Raw genomic sequence first — 17,895 nt, 5'->3', positions numbered from 1 at the left:
ATATATATATATATATATTAATATTAGCGGTGGCGGTAGTAATATATAATCTTCGCATAATATCGCGGCACTTTCGCTGGCATCGACGACGCGTTGTCCGGCGTGTTCCTCGGACGTCAACTGCTAACCAGCGTTGATAGCGACGGTGCGCGAGTGCGAATCGAATCGTAGACGTTGTCACTTTGACAACGGGAAGAAGACTACGGTATAATTTGCGGCGGAATGTCGTCGGGCGTGCGGCGCTTGCTGGACTTTGCACAGCGGCGTATAACGCGAGGTGTTGGTCAGTCAAATACTCATAATAGGGCGACGGCTGATAAAGGTGGCACGAGTCGTGGGGCATTGTGTATAATGAAACGACGCGGGCCGTGTCAATTACAATAAAAATTTGTTATATATATACATAATTGATGACACGCGCGCGTCTACGGGTTAGAAAATATTGTTGTCTACGAGTGGTGAGCGGGGTGGGGCGAATGCATTACAACAGTATAGTCTCAAGGTCATACACGACGGGATACGCGACATAATAACACGTGCCGCGTGGAGTTACAAACTTACAAACGACAAACAAACAACAAACAACAAACAACAAACATACACGTGAAACTAATATAAGCGTGTTAAAAACAATGGAAATGTCGGTTATCCAAAATTTTTGAGTTTTCAAACTTTAAGCTTTTTGTGGCAGGGGTTAATTTTTTCTGATTTACCTAAAACATTGGGTACCTCATTTTTATAAGAATTGAAACTAATTTTGATTGTATAATTTTAGAAAAGTTAAGTTTTTAAAATGATTCCTGTTCACTAAAACCACCCGATGTCAATACATAAGGTTATTATACATTGTATAATTTACGGTAACAACATGAAGATATCATTTATTATCATCGATACAGCTGATTACTCTCAGAGTTCTATGAGTCGTGATAATTAAATAATTTAAATTATTGAATATTGCTTAACAGTAATTTAGGGTAATGTATAAGTCACCACTATGCACTTAAATAGTTCTAACGACTAACTTAATACGCTAGTGCAGAAAACAACAAACGTTTTATTATAAAAAATTATTATTATTATTAATATACCTTGTTTATTTTTTTGAACAATGTTACATTTTAATTTTTCTGAAAATGTATTGTGAAAGGAAAATACTTGTAATCCCTTACTAAAATAAGAGTAAGTTGAAGCTTCGTTATTTAAATTATTTGTGAGTGTTTCAATATTTTTAATTTTATTCTCCAACTGAGCTATAATTTTTTCACATTCGGTATGATCGTATATATTAGTGTTTTTCACTCCAGTGTCAAAGTGAATTAAATTAAACTCCATAGAACCAGCACATCTCAAATAAAGTTGATCAATAAATCCTGAATCCAATTCATCAATTTGTTGAGATTCAATTATTCCTACTATTCCTCGTAACAAATCATTAGTGGCACTCAAGTGAAATTCAACGCTCTTTGGTAAATATTTTATTTTTATTAAATTATTAATAGTTTTATTCAAATCTTTACCTGCATTTATTAGATTATCCTTATATATCATGACTCTAGTAATTATTTTGCTTTCGTCAATATAATTACCAAAAATTATTTTGTTCAATAAATGTGCAAATTTAGCAACACAAATGTAATATGGATAAACTGTTGCAGCTACAATTTGGCGTTGGAATGATTCTACACAGTCAACATCAAATGTGTGTTTAATCATGTCAAACAACACTTCCATGTTTGGATAATTTCCGTTTTCTAGTTTTTCATTAATTGGAACTTCAATTATTTCACTAAATTTAGATCTTTTACTTAAATCAAATAAATTTGAAAACAACATGGATTTCGGGTGATAGACAGTTTTATTCAGTTCTTTGTTTTCTATTTTTATTTGAAAATAATATCTTAAATCAACTTCAGTGTCATTTACTTTACTCATTGTTAGTTCAATGTTACTTTTATCGAATAAGGTTTCAATAGTTTCATTATTTGGTGGTAACATATCATTAATAAACACATTATCGTTATAATTTTGATCGACAAATTGGTTTTGAATGACAATATCGGGGAAATTCATTTGTTTACCTTTATAACATGCGTCTAAAATATTTTGTATTAGTTGTTCAAATAATATTGGATAAATTTTCTTAAATTCGTTTATAAAAATTTCTCGATCACTTAATTCTCTAGTTTGAACTGTTACGTTTTGATACGTTTGTAATAGTAAGGTATTTGAAAGATTATTCAAATAAAAATTTGTGTATAATAATCCATTCAAGTTTTTGAATGGACTTGTAGACCATGAAATAATTATTTTACTTATTGATTTTATTTTTTCAGCCATCGCTTTTACAATTGGACCCAAGGTTTGAAGACCCTTAGCAAATTTTTTAATTAAAATATCTGGTTTATCTGCTGATATAATTTTGTTGAAATATATTACTTTGGTGTTCAAATTGTAAAGTATATACTTACTATAATAGCAATCGAGGTATATTTCACTTGAAATAATACTATGTACACTACTTATTAATAAAAAACAAAATAATGAAAATTTACTTGTCATTATAGATATGTTAAAATCAAATATATAACAAGCAAGATACTAGAAAAATTAAATTTAATTATGAAAAATTTAACATTTTTCATTTTATAATATATGATGTTTATTATCTCCCTGAAAAATCTATTTACAAACTTTGTGTTCATAAATCCGTCAATAATTTTTTTATTTAAACAGGAGTATCGTTTTATTTTTTTATGTTTACTTGGTGTTAGTTATAATGATTTTGTATATCTTAGAAAAAATATTATGTTCAAAAAAATAAGCTTTAGTTTGCTTTAGAGTGTTGTTACATACTTAATTAGTTATTTGTAATTTATTTAATGATTTTTTCTTAACTGTATTATTTAATCTCGTTACATATAATAAATTGGCCAGCTATTATTGTGACTATTAAAACCTATTGAATGTATAACTTCATTGGATGTTTTTGAAAATGACCCAATAAAAGTTAAAACTTTATTTGCAAATTCCTTTAACTATCAGTTTTATTTAGATGATTAGTCAAAAAGTTAAATTACGAATAAATGATATGAATTATGGGTCCTTTACTGCATTTAAACAATTATTTGACAAAGAAGAATATTTGTCAGGGTAATAGACAAAATTGTATATAGTAACTATATATAATTTAAATAAATGTTTTTTTTTTTAATCTTATAGATTACAAACCAGTTTAAATATCAATTTTTATATGTAATTTATCTTCCGATAAATTTACTGATTAGTAAGCATTTAATTTGCAAAGTTTCTTTTTCAGAATATTTAAAAATTATAATAAATAACATTATAATAGGCATGATAATTATAAATGATTTTAACAATCCGTTCTATAAACAGTCCTTGTTGAGACCATCAAACAATCATGTCTTACGTAGCAGTTGTCACTAGCGGAAATTACGACTGTGTGTGAATAATAGGAGTTTTTATTTTTTGTCGTGCCGTGAAGCAAACGACAAATTGGGAACCAACAAGTGCCCCTATTCTACGACCCCAATAATTATTTGTAACTATTGATAATTATAGTACACATTACTAGTGAATATTGTTTCTTGACTTTTGTGCAAGCGATTGATTTTCAACGGCATTAGAGTGATATGGTGACATTAAAAAATAGGTTTACCTACGTGTTTCTCCCTTGAAATGGCAAATAAATTATATTATGTCGCAATTGTTTTATAGCATCTTTTTTCATTATTTATTATTTTTTATGCTGACGAATAGCGACTTAACGACACGCATAACTTATTATGCTTACTTAAACGTCGTGAAAACCAACGACTGATATCATTTGATAATGGGCGAGTTCTTAAATTATGAGATGTCGGTGGATTTTGACATGCTGTAACCAAGTAACGTCGTGTGTATTATTTATAGTAATTTCGATTAACAGCATAATATATTATACAGGGTGGCCCACCACTCACTGACAACTTAAATAACTTTTGATCCAGTTAATATTTTTAGTTGATTTTTTTTTTAAATAATAGTTATACGTTAGGTCTATAGCTATATCTCAATAATTAATTTTTTTACATTTTATTAAAAATATTNCAAACTACTTTGATTAGTTCTAAATAAAAAAAAATTATGTTTATCACTTCTTAGGGTATAGTAGTTTATATTGAACTATTTAATTTTTGTTGTTGGCAAGCAGCTAATCATGTCAAATGTTATAAAAAAATAACTTTGACTCTGTATCTTCACACTCTTGGTTAAATGTAATAGAGATATTTCTATACATTTTTTATACTTTTTAAAATTCATCAAAAATAATTAATTTAGTAAATATAATTGCAATATATTGTTTTTAATTATTTAACTAATTTGTAATGTACATGTAAAATATGTATAATTATAATTATATGAAAAAATGTAGTTTTACCTAAATCAAGTTTTTATATTAAGTTATAAAACAATGTGAATTTACTCTCACATTGAATAATGTACGTGTTCATTAAATTGATGTTTTTAAAAGATGAACTTTATTAAATTTTGTATAGTTATTATTACTCATCAATGTGTTAAATATACAAATTGAATATAAAGAAAAACAGAATAATATTTACTACAAAATTTTTTTCTAAATTATTTTTCCCATATTATAATTTACAATAAACATAAAAATGCTGACAATATATTTATCATAATTATTCTTCTATTGACAGAACATTTACGTCATCTCAAATTCTTAAATAGGAAATTCAGTAAATATTATGTTTATATTAATTAATGAAGTAATATTATACTAAAATAAATATATATGTAACATAATAATAAATAAATGAAAATACTTCTATGATTAAAAAATTTAGAAATCTTATGTTTTACTTTAATAATTACTAAGAATACGTTAAAGAAAAATATGTCATTGAATTGTATAAAACACGTTTATATAAATTACAAATTTTTGCTTAGAAATATTCAATTTTTTTTTACTTTTTTTAAATTAGAGATTTTTAAGATAATAGAATGTAAAATAACCCATAAAATTGAAGTATAAAGTTCTATGCTGTTTCTAAAACAAAAAAATTATTTAAAGGAATTTTATATTAGTATTTTTACTTGTAAATTGTATGGAAAAATATTAATATAAAAAATAATATTTTTAAATTTAGCGAATAAATGTTTGATTAAACTATAAATTTGTGCAAACTTTATCATCTTTTAATAATATTATTTTGCCTGTTGATAAAAAATCTTTAAAATAAAAGTTGCTTTAGAAAACATTTAGGTCAACATATACGATTCAGACAATACATTTAAGTTAACATTATAATTTCAATATCGAACTAAAATGATAAAAATATTATTTTTTAATTTTAAACAAATTAGAAAAAAAAAGATAAAGTTGATAGTTTCTTAGATTTAAATAAAAAATATGATTATTTAAATTATTGACTAAATTTAATTAGAAAAACAATTACACCAAAAAAAATTTTTGAAATTATGTTTATCTTTAAACACTATATAGAAATTTTATTTTTGTGGATTTTAAAACACACTAATTGAATGTAAAATATTTGTATATAATTTCACCAAATTAAAATTATGTAAACAAAAGGAAATAATTTTTTTCAACTTATGTAATAATATTATTGTTACAACTTTTTTTTTTACTCTACCACCAAGCTGATGACTAGAATGATTTTTTTTAAATTTTAAGTTATTGTATACTATTTTATTTTAAACTATCTATCAAATATCAAATAAGAAAATTTTCTGCAAAAATTTAAAAATTGTTACAGTTACTTAGAGTTTTATTTTAAGTCCTAAAATTTTTGCTTGAAATTATATTTCATTTTATAACAAGACATCTAATTTAAATTTTGAAAGTAACTATTTCTGTGATTCGAAATTTAAAAATTTGACACGGCCCTCATCGCTTTGTTATATACGATGCCCCTCGACTCGTGCCACCTTTATCAGCCGTCGCCCTACTATGAGTACATGACTGACCAACACCGCGTGTCATACGCTACGGTGCAAAGTCCAGCAAGTGCCGCACGGCCGACGACGTCCCGCCGTTAATGATACCGTAGTCTTCTTCTCGTTGTCAAAGTGACGTCAACAAACCGATCCGCACTCGCGCACTGTTGTCATCTACGCTGCTAACCTTTTGACGCCCGAGGATTACGCCGGACATCGCGTCGTCGACGCCAGCAAAAGTGCCGCGATATTATGCGAAGATCATTATATTCCTACCGCCACCGCTAATATTAATATATATATATATATATATATATATATATTAATATTTATACGTATATACGTATATGTTAATATTCATTTATATATTCCTACAGCCGACGCCTCTGCTGCCGTATATGCCTCGTGTATAATGTTCCCTCCGCCATGCCCGCCCACATAAACACGGCTATACCTCATGCATGATACGTTTACGTACTTAAGTCCCTTTACATGTATATATATATATTCTAATTACTATTAAAACTTATATATTAATACGCTTTATTCTCATTAAGAGATATGTGGTGTATTCATTCCGATTACGGGGGATGATTCCCGTATCATTTTTCGTCACTAGCCGTTTCTCAGACTCTCTCCCCGGAATCGAACCCTGTATTCTCGTTACCCGTTACAACCATGATATTGATAGTAACTATTATCATTATATAAAACTAAAAAGTAAAAAATAAATATAGTTTAAAAAAACTAAAAAACACGCTTTTAAAGCACATTGAACTAAAAAGTTCAAAATAATTTTTAAAATAAGCTTAAAACAATAATTCTAGTACTTTTCGTTCAATATTGTTTTAAGCTTATTTTAAAAATTATTTTGAACTTTTTAGTTCAATGTGCTTTAAAAGCGTGTTTTTTAGTTTTTTTAAACTATATTTATTTGTTAAAATAACCTGTTGTCGCTCATTTAATAAACGGCCCACGGGTCTCTACCCTCAAAACCAGTGTCGACCACATTTTTGCGACGTAAGTCGTGTCAAATTTTATATTAAATCTATGAGTTCAACCAAAATATTATCATAGAAATTAACACACAATCACAAACATAGTTTTTAGCTAATTTTCTATAAGATTTTATATTAATTATTTAGAATTTAACAAAGCAACATATAAATATTTAGTAAACTAATTTACTTTACTTTTACAAAATATGAATTTTTGTGGCAATGACAATTTCTTCCAAAAGGATCGTTGTATGTCACAATTTTTTTATTTAAGTTTGTAAAACTATCGTTAATACGTTGAGTTACATATTTAATATACAAATCGCTATCTTTTCAAATATACTTTTGAATGAGAGTGATAAGTAATAATTGCCTTATCTAATTTCTTATCATGGTATTAATGCCATGTTTGTAATGTATACACATTATCATCATATGTATACACAGTAATCATGAAAAGATAGCGTTTTCTTCTGTCCTTTTCTCAATACGTATTTCATTGTTTATAACCGTAAAATAGTACATGAAAATTCAAATTTTTACAAACTTCAAAACGCTACAGAATATTTACTATTGAATATTAATAAGATATTTTTTTACTAAAATTTTTCTTAAATTCTACTCTACAAAATAGCTATCTTAGATTTTTTTTTTACATTTTATTTAAAATTTAAAAATAATTAATATTTTTAATAAAATGTANAATTAAAATTTTAAAATAATTAATATTTTTAATAAAATGTAAAAAAATTAATTATTGAGATATAGCTATAGACCTAACGTCTAACTATTATTTAAAAAAAAAATCAGCTAAAAATATTAACTGGATCAAAAGTTATTTAAGTTGTCAGTGAGTGGTGGGCCACNATTAACTGGATCAAAAGTTATTTAAGTTGTCAGTGAGTGGGTGGGCCACCCTGTATTGCAATATAAATATATATATATGTATAACATTTCAAAAATTAGTTGACACATAGTATACATTTGTAACTTAAAAGAAATCTATTTTTTCTTTCTCTTAAAGGATATGTTTTTTAACATACATCTATCTATAATTATTATATTAAATATGTTAATCAAAAGTATCTTTAATTAATGACAATATATTTATCACGAATTAGAAATAACATAGAATACTATTAAAATACATTAACTTTTAAGTTTTAACTTTATAATACATACATTTTATTAATAATTTAAAGCACTTATAAATTTAATTGAAACATTAACAGAATATATAATACAAACTGCTTGTTTTGTAGTGTTATGTTACATATAAGGATAGTAAAAATTATAAGAATCTATCTGTAACTTCATACAGTCTTCTAAACCAAGATGATCATTTTTTAAACAATAATAGCACCTGTAGATAAAAAAACAGTATTAATTTGATTATTTTTGCTATTAAACCATCTTATATNATAATAGCACCTGTAGATAAAAAAACAGTATTAATTTGATTATTTTTGCTATTAAACCATCTTATATTACCTTTGGACATAAGGGTCGCCAATTATTTCTACATCATAGGCCCATTTGGGCTCTAAATCATCAACAACAAATTTCACTTTTTGTGGATATTTAAAACGTCTATCAAAATCTAAATTTAAATCTTCCTGAACAAAAGATTATTTTAAACTTTAGCATCTATTTAATCAATATATGTTCACTTTTGTGCCTACACGCATATCTCGATATTTTTAATTATTCCGAGGGAAACAAAAATAAACTATTTTATATAACTTTAAATAGAATTTTTTTTTATTCTTTAATATCCCCCGAAAAATATTCAAGATTTGTTAAAATAATAAATATTAATTTTTTTATTATTAATTATTAATAATTAAAATAATAATAAAAACCTTACAATATTTCAAAGTTAAAAGAATTTTGTTTGAATAAATAAAATATTATAAAACCAAAATAAAATCTCAAAATGTTGATTACCCAGTTTTGTCATATTATAGTTAAGACAATAAAATAATATGCTTACTTTATAGAACTTATAACATTCCCCANAAAACCAAAATAAAATCTCAAAATGTTGATTACCCAGTTTTGTCATATTATAGTTAAGACAATAAAATAATATGCTTACTTTATAGAACTTATAACATTCCCCATTATTTGTAGTTATCATGCCAGAATTACTCTTTTTTCCAAAGAAGCATATAGTACCTTTTTTTAATCTACGTGTTTTAACTGAACGTAAGTAACACTCCGTGTCTTCTAATTAATAACACATTAAATTGGAAAAATATTTATATTCAAATTTTTAAGCTTTTATAAAAATATATACAAATTTAAGTATTAAATGTGTTTCAATTTTAATTTTAAACAATTTTTAAAAAACTTATGGTACCTTCTTCTTGCTTACTCTTTTCCACAATGGCGGCTCCTTCAATATCTGCTATTTTAGGATCTGCCATACCAAGTTCGTGAACCTCTTTTTCAAACTTCTCACATCCCTCAAGAGTCTTGTTAAAGTTATTGTCAATAATATTTACCCTTTCATTAGACACATTATCTAACGTCGTCATTGTTTTAGTTCCTGAATCCTGAATATCATGTCTACTAACTGGACTTAAGTAACAGTCCATGCTTTCTAATTAATAATACATTAAATTACCAAAATATTTATCTACTCAACAATAATTAGTCTAATTATAGTTAATTTAAAAAAAAATTATAAATGAATTTTTTAATACTGGATATATAAATCTACACTACATTTACATGTTCAAATAAATGAGTGTATTAATTCTATGTACGTGTTAAAACACTAGATATTGAGAAAATTATTGTTGTGTATCGTGTTAAGCTAAATTTTATTAAAAAAATACCTGGGCTAGACTAAGCTAAGATACTATACCATTTATATTACGCTCCTTTTTGGAGAGACAACACGTAAAGGCCCTTGCCAACCGACGAAAGAATTTTTTTACCGTCATTGTAATTTGATTGTTTGCAAAAAATCAANCCTTTTTGGAGAGACAACACGTAAAGGCCCTTGCCAACCGACGAAAGAATTTTTTTACCGTCATTGTAATTTGATTGTTTGCAAAAAATCAATGTATACTAATGTATAATAATGTAAAAATCAAAATACTTTTTTCACAATTTATTGTGACTGTCTTTAATAGTATATAGATACAAAAAAATAGCTCTTCTGGACTAAATGCAACAACAAACTAATATGAATTTAAAAATAAACATTAATATATCCATGGTAACTTTATTTAGTATTTTTATGATTTGAAGACACTTAAATATTATATTCGAAGATGGTCAAACATAGAATTTTTAAAAAACTATGTTCGTAATTTATTTATTATTAAAAATTGCTTAAAATTATATTTTTTTATATCTACTTATCTTCGTTGTTCTAAATCCTTTGACTCCACAACCCTGATAGAACCTTGTTACTCACAATTCAACCAAACCCCAAATATCCAACCTTGGTCAAAATACCCATACATTCATACAATCTTTAAAAACATTTTTACCATATATAATTTATTTTTGTTATTTTAAATTATAACAAAATTTACCCTATATACAGTTCACTAAAATATATACAGAATAATTTGGTCATTTAACCAGTGCCAAAGTCTTGATATTATATTGTAATATTGGTCATTATTATTAATAACTTGATGATTATGTTGACTTCACCAAAATTAAAAATTATAAAAGGTTCACATAAATTTAGTAGTGCACAATAGGTATTTAAAGTTTTCATAAACATTAAATTAGAAAATCATTTGATCTATCGATCAATGTAATACACCTTAAATTAAAACTTATGTAATATACTTTAATTTGACAAAAAAAAATATTGACATCTCGAATTGCCTTCATGGTGAAAATAACTTCAGTGTTTAAAAACATGTTATTTTTGTGTTAAAATTCAGGGTTTTGTCTTTTATTTTATTTTATAATACCTTTCAAGGGGAGTGCACAGATTTTCATAAATATTATAAGAATTTCCTTTAATTATAAATAAGAATTAATTTTTATGGAAATAACTAAAAATAGAAGGGCATATTTTACATGTGGTATGTTTATTTTTATTATGGGTTTTAAACATTAACTTTTTTATCATTAGTTCAGTACATTATATTATTAAATATGGATTATTTGAAATGTCGGACAGTTCTTCGGAAGTGACCGATGAAAATCATATTCGCAGATATTTCCTGTCATAGTATAAAATTGACATTAAGCGAGAACGCGATAGGAGAGGTAGAAAGTTTTAAGTATTTAAGATTAGTTGTGCAAAAGAACGGTGGTATTAACGAGGTATGTAAAACACAGGATTAAGTGTGAGTGATTGAAATGAGGAGAAGCTTCTGGTTGGTTCCAATGAGGCTGAAAGGTAATTTCTACAAGACTAAAATGAGACAAGGTATGATGTATGATTTAGAATATGTGGGCGGTTCATAAGAAAGTAGAGCAGAGAATGAGTGTAGTAGAGATGAGAATGCTTAGATGGATGAGTGGAGTGACTAGAGAAGATAGGATAAAGAACGAGCATTTAAGAGGGAGTATAGGTGTAGCGTCAATCGTGGATAAGATGAGAGAAAATAGACTTGGATGGTTTGGTTATGTTATGAGAAGAAAGGAATCGGAAGCTGTAAGAACAGTTGTAGAAATTAATTTGAAGGCAGAAGAGGTAGGGGAAGACCAAAAAAGAGACGGAATGATGTTATTGAATGAAATTTGAAGACTTCTGATGTGTGCGTAGATGATGTGGAATTTTGGGGTAAGTGGAAGTTTAGGATAAGAGTGGCCGACTCCAAGTAGTTGGGAGATTAAGGCGAGAAAAAGAAGAAAATATATTATATTTGATTAATAAATGACGTAATTGTTAAAAATATGTATTCAATAACACAATTTAATATTAATAAATAAATGAATAAATCGTTGTATTTTTCAATGTGAAAATTGCACTGTCATCTTATTTCATACGTTTCAATTGCTTATATTAAATGAGCATTGTTTTCAATATTAGATCTTATGTAATTACGAATTTTATCATCATGCTATCTGAAAATCAATTATACAGAAACTGGTTAGAAAAACTTTTAGGTGAGGGATAATTATAAATCTGATATACGTTTATTTAAAACAAAAAGTACTTTTATTTGAATAAAAATAGATTTTAATCATGCTCAATACATTATTGGCAAGAGAAATGTCAAAGAAACTTTTGAGTTGGTCTTCTAGGTTACCTTCATTTTTCCCTGCACGGCCTATTTTATTATTTATTAAAATTTTAGTGAAAATGATAAAGATAATTAACATTTTTAAAAATATTTTTTGTGTAAATAGTAAATTATAAAATAACTGAGGAGTATCAAGATCATGAAATAAATTAAATGATTTGACTATTTTTTAATATAAGATATTAAAACTATTTACTTGTATAAATAAATATTTTTTTACAGATATCGAGCAAATGCATTATTTTATTAAATAACTTAGTCTACAAAATCAGTTCTACAATAATTTCCCATAGCTTTTAAAATTAACTAGTAATGTACTTTGTGTAGTAAACACAAAATATGACTGCCGGTGGTTACCGGTGGTTTGTAGTAGTGTGTTGTTGTTTTAAAGGTGGTCGGTAAACGATCACCGATAATAATAGAATTAATGGTGAAAGGATGTCGGGGTATGTATACCTAGTCGGGCGGCGATCCGGATAGTTTCGCCGTACCGAACGGTGTCCGGAGTGGCGGCGGGTATCCTGTCGTCACTGCCGCCCATCGACCTGTTCGCCGAGGAACACGGCCGGTGCCTTGAACCTGAGGACCGGCTGGCGCTCAGGTGGATGACCATGCTCCGGTGGCGGACTCGCCTCTCGGAGGAAACGACCAGAGGCGAGTGGACCAAGTCCTCATAGGACCCGATCGGCTGAACAGGTGGGTGGATCGGACTCACAGTGAGATGACTTATCTTCTCACCCAAGTGATGTCCGGCCACGGCTGCTTTAACGAGTACAAGCAGCTGCGATGACGTGCGACCACTGTTCGGATTGCCCGGGAGAGGCTAATAGCGCTCTGAACACATTTTTCCGGTGCGAGGCATGGGCCCAGGAGCGGTACTCTTTGGAGTCTCGACTAGGGTCCACGTTCCGAGTCGGGTCCATGGTGGATCTGATGTTGAGGAGTCGGGAGACGTGGAGGCTCGTCCAGGTGTTCGCCGAATCCGTCTTATTAAAGAAGGAGGAAGCGGAACGCCTGAGGCGCTGGTTTAGGCCGGTGCCTTAGGTTCTTGCTCTTGCTTTTGTGTTTTTGTTTGTGAGTTATTTTGCCAACCCTCCCTAACGGTTCCCACTGTAGGATCCGGTTAACGGGAGAGGGCCACACCACGTTGCGAATCAGCTCTTGATTAATTTCGGGCTAATTCGCAACGTGGTGGTGTGAATTATTAAGACGATGTGGGCCGCCATGAAGTAATGCCACAAGGCAGTTCCAGGGCGGCCCACAATAATGCCGGTCGTGGAAAATAAAAGGGGTGTGTATACTTATAGAAGTACGTCCGATATAAATAAGTATATGATGAAAGGCCAACGAAAGGTTACTATTTAGCTCCTGCATAAAAATATACACAATAATTTATATGATTTGTAAATACCTTGCATTTTTATGCATTTATTTTAATCAAAAGACAATTTATTGGATTTTTACTAACGACATGATTGTATTATACATGTACAAATTAAACAATTGAATATAGTAAAAATATTAACAGAGAGGAATAACATCACTCAGCCACGAAACACATGCATTGCTGAGTGATATTATAATCCATCGAATGCCCCACAACAAATTCTCCTCGGCAGACGTTGTCGATCGCGACCATCCATTGTACACTCGCATTTAGTATGTTAATAATCACAATTAATTCTTAGGTGACAGTCCGCACTAACTGATAGAAGAAGAAAGAGAAACACAATCGGCGTATGGACGATTGAAATACCAACTCCAAATATGAAGTGAGTATTCAATTCAATAGACTGTTGGTGTTTTGCCTAAACATGCCGACAAAAAAATCACCAGAATACGCTAGCTCACTGGCAATGAGTCATCAAACCCAACGGTACGACATAACACAACTCCAAACATGTACAACTGAGGTGTCAACAGTGTCAGACACGACTAATATGAGTGCCGTAGATCAAGTGTAGAGGAAGTGGGTGATGATAAGCAACGTGGACCATTGACCGGACACGCACGTAACTTTTGAACAGTTACTTAAAATTCTTTGATAAAGGTATTATTATAGTTTTATTATATAAATAAATGTTTACACTTATCTCTAATTATCGTGATAAGACAAATATTCGGTTTCGACAACTCTTGTAGGTGTTGTTACTATTAGTGTCCGCACTTAAAACAACGCGACTTTTACTACTATATTAATTTGCGTGTAACTATTTCTCCAATATAACTCTATATTAAATCTACTTAAGACTTAGATTGAATTTAATGTTTTTTTGAGATTTTATGTAAACACTTTTTTATATTTATGTGGTATGCTTTTCAACATTGTGTGTAGTATTTTATACTAACACATTTATAATTTAACAATTTATTATTCCAATAATAAGATTCTTAACAGCATTACTACTATGTGCAGTTAACTATTTCCAAGTGGCCTATGTGTTTTTAGTCACCAAGGGTAGATACGAGCTCAATTTCAGATCTTTGCACGATAGATTATAGTAGTGTCCTACACTCTCATGGTCCGCACTATTTCTTTTCGGAAAATGACAGAGTTAAGACTGGCTGGTCGACAAGTGANATGACAGAGTTAAGACTGGCTGGTCGACAAGTGAAGAGACACTGTGAAGAACACTTATGATTTATTAAAACTTTGATTTTGATATTATTGTACTAGTACTTTGTCTAGCCAGGTTATAGTCTTCAATAAGTCATAGGTACAATGCAATATAATTATGTATTTTTAAAATATGTAGGGTGTACAATATAATTACATAAATCAAATACCCATATGCTTTATGCGTTTAAATATTTGTGTTGCCATAAGTGTTCGGATGGGAATAAGATGTATACTAATTCTTCTGAGTCCCATCGATTAAAAATTTACAACGATGTAGATTTGTATATATAGTTGTAATCAAAAACTAACACTGATATTAAAATATTAAAATATAATGAAATAATGTTCACTATTTAAATTAATATAAAAAAACTAAATTTTTATATATATTGACGTAGATACCATGTAAGAGACTATTGACCAAGAACTGTTATATTTAGGAAAAAATGACCATTTTATAGTTTGAAAAAGTGGTTTGGCGATTTCTGGCGAGATTTTGAAACAAACTTAATATTTTTAAGAATATGAATGCATGTATATTATTTAATTTAGAATCAACTCTATATTTCAGAATTTAAGGAAAACTTTTTTCGAATCTACTCAATTGTTTGAATGAATTGTAAATTTTTAATAGTCAATACAATAAATATGATTTGTCTCAAATTTTTGTGTAACCCAACAAATTTAATTTTTTTTTAAAAATACCTAAGTCAATAATATTAGCTTTGATGCAAAGCTGAAAAGGTATTGGTTTTACTAAGATGTGTTTTTTTTTTTTTTGTGTCTGTTACCACTTTTTCTCAGCTCTCACCGAATGAATTTCTTTCAACGATACGTCTAAAGATCACAAATCGTATCTAGTCGAAGACATTACCCTTAAAAATTGAANGATTTCTTTCAACGATACGTCAAAAGATCACAAATCGTATCTAGTCGAAGACATTACCCTTCAAAATTGAAAAAATTTCCCTCGTTCCCCGTAAATGGGGGAAACCTCCAAAAAAATTACAAATTTAAAAATCGCTAATTTTCGAAATTTTTTCAATTTTTTTTACTAAAAACTGCCGTAACTTTTTTAAAAATGAACATATCAATATAATGTTTTTTATATAGATGCATGATATCATTACCTTTCATTTGGTATATTGTTTTGTTATATCTGACCCTTTAACTGCCCACAAGAGGGGATTTAAAATGACAATTTTTTCACAAAAAAATAACTTTTTCAACTTGACTTTTGAAAATGTTCCGGAAAGTCTGACACTTTTATATATATCTTAAATTAAAGCTAATATAATATACTTTATCATGAAAAAAAAAAAATTTAGGATTTTATTTTATCTTCATAGTGAAAATGGCTACTGAATGGTATTTTTGTATGAACATTTTCGATTTTGTATTTTACATTTTTAACTTTATTATGCTATAACTTTTTGAAAAATGTATGGATCGATACAATTTTTTCATGAGAAGTAGTATTTATATACATCTTTCATTGGATATACTTTTTTTTTAAATCAGACTATTTCCCTATATATGGGGGGGCTTCAAATATAAAAAATGCATATAGAAAGTAGAACTTTTTCAACTTAACTTTTGAAAATGTTCCGGAAGGTCTGACACTTTTATATATATCTTAAATTAAAGCTTATGTAATATACTTTAATTTGAAAAAAAAAAATTTGACCTCTGGACTTGTCTTCGTGGTGAAAGTTGACATCAAAGTTAATAAAAAATTACGATTTTTGTAAAATAATTTTTTTTTATATTTTTAACTTAATAATGCTCTAACTTTTTCAAAAATGAACATATCAATATAATTTTTTTTTATATAGATGCTTGATGTCTTTACTTATCATTTGGTATATTTTTTTTGTAAATCTGACACTTAACCTGCCCACAGGGGGGGATTTAAAATGACAACTTTTTCACAAAAAATTTACTTTTTCAACATAACTTTTGAAAATGTTCCGGAAGGTCTGACACTTTTATATATATCTTAAATTAAAGCTAATGTAATATACTTTAATTTGAAAAAAAAAAATTTGACCTCTGGACTTGTCTTCATGGTGAAAACGGCTACCGAATGCTATTTTTGTGTGAAAATTTTCGATTTTATAATTTACATTTTTTACTTTAAAGTGCTATAACTTTTTAAAAAATGTATGGATCAATACAATTTTTTCATGAGAAGTAGTATTTATATACATCTTTCATTGGATATACTTTTTTTTTTTTGAATTGGACCATTTCTCTATGTACGAGGAGGGTTCAAATCTAAAAAACCCAGCACAGGGGGGTCGCCGCACAGTTGTGACGTGACATATTTGGATCAAGTATAATGATATCTGACAGTAATTAAAATCACTATCATAAAAAACGCTTCAACACAAATCTTTAGATAGTGTTTAATTAAAAAAAATTGGTGGATTATTCCAAAAGCAACATGATCTGCTAGTTAGTTATTAATATCCTGATTCAGATAAAGTATATCTAATGAAAAAGGGATTATTAAAAATTATTATTTCTCATAAAAAAATTTTGTTAATCCATACACTTTTCAATAAGTTATAGCATTATAAAGTTAAAAATAAAAAAATAAAATCGAGAATTTTCATACAAAAATAGCATTTGGTAGCCATTTTCACCGTGAAGACAAAATAAAGTCCGAAATTTATTATTTTGCATAATAAACTANGTTTTCACCATGAAGACAAGTCCAGAGGTCAAATTTTTTTTTTTCAAATTAAAGTACATTACATTAGCTTTAATTTAAGATATATATAAAAGTGTCAGACCTTCCGGAACATTTTCAAAAGTTAAGTTGAAAAAGTTAATTTTTTGTAAAAAAGTTGTTTTAAATTAAATCCCCTCCTGTGGGCAGTTAAAGGGTCGGATATAACAAAAAAATATACCAAATGAAAGGTAATGATATCATGCATCTATATAAAAAAAATTATATTGATATGTTCATTTTTAAAAAATTTATGACAGTTTTTAGTAAAAAAAATTGAAAAATTAGCGATTTTTAAATTTGTAAAAATTTGTAATTTTTTTGGAG

General features: G+C 28.1%; 3 protein-coding genes and 1 long non-coding RNA gene across 5 annotated transcripts in view; 1 reads left to right on the top strand and 3 right to left on the bottom strand.

Moving 5' to 3' along the window:
- LOC126905069 (uncharacterized) overlaps positions 1-2,604 on the bottom strand; it is a 4,989-nt gene extending 2,385 nt beyond the window's left edge. The window contains exon 1 of the mRNA XM_050684461.1: positions 1,092-2,604. Coding sequence (XP_050540418.1) covers positions 1,092-2,562 — 1,471 coding nt within the window. The 5' untranslated portion in view covers positions 2,563-2,604. The remainder of the gene's footprint in view (positions 1-1,091) is intronic.
- LOC126905614 (uncharacterized) overlaps positions 1-17,895 on the bottom strand; it is a 42,047-nt gene that overhangs the window by 15,778 nt on the left and 8,374 nt on the right. The gene's annotated exons all lie outside the window — the stretch shown is intronic.
- On the bottom strand, positions 8,201-9,943 carry LOC126905618 (uncharacterized). Of its 2 annotated transcripts, none has more exons than XM_050685501.1 (4): positions 9,349-9,943; positions 9,085-9,215; positions 8,478-8,602; positions 8,201-8,349 (listed from the first exon to the last, which is right to left on the bottom strand). In XM_050685501.1, the coding sequence occupies exons 1-4, from the start codon at positions 9,584-9,586 to the stop codon at positions 8,256-8,258; spliced, it is 588 nt and encodes a 195-aa protein (XP_050541458.1). In that variant the 5' UTR covers positions 9,587-9,943; the 3' UTR covers positions 8,201-8,255. The 2 variants fall into 2 exon arrangements, with proteins under 2 accessions (XP_050541458.1, XP_050541460.1); XM_050685503.1 differs by having other exon boundaries at positions 9,364-9,943.
- The window catches only part of LOC126905623 (uncharacterized), an 11,005-nt gene continuing 5,025 nt past the window's right edge, over positions 11,916-17,895 (top strand). Inside the window, exons 1-2 of the long non-coding RNA XR_007704061.1 lie at positions 11,916-12,077; positions 13,903-14,264. This is a non-coding gene — a long non-coding RNA (uncharacterized LOC126905623). The remainder of the gene's footprint in view (positions 12,078-13,902; positions 14,265-17,895) is intronic.

Source organism: Daktulosphaira vitifoliae, unplaced genomic scaffold (genome assembly GCF_025091365.1).
Source record: "Daktulosphaira vitifoliae isolate Bord-2020 unplaced genomic scaffold, ASM2509136v1 Scaffold_4, whole genome shotgun sequence".
Classification (NCBI taxonomy): domain Eukaryota; kingdom Metazoa; phylum Arthropoda; class Insecta; order Hemiptera; family Phylloxeridae; genus Daktulosphaira; species Daktulosphaira vitifoliae.
Note: the sequence above shows the minus strand (reverse complement) of the source record. Positions and strands in the feature narration are given on the sequence as shown.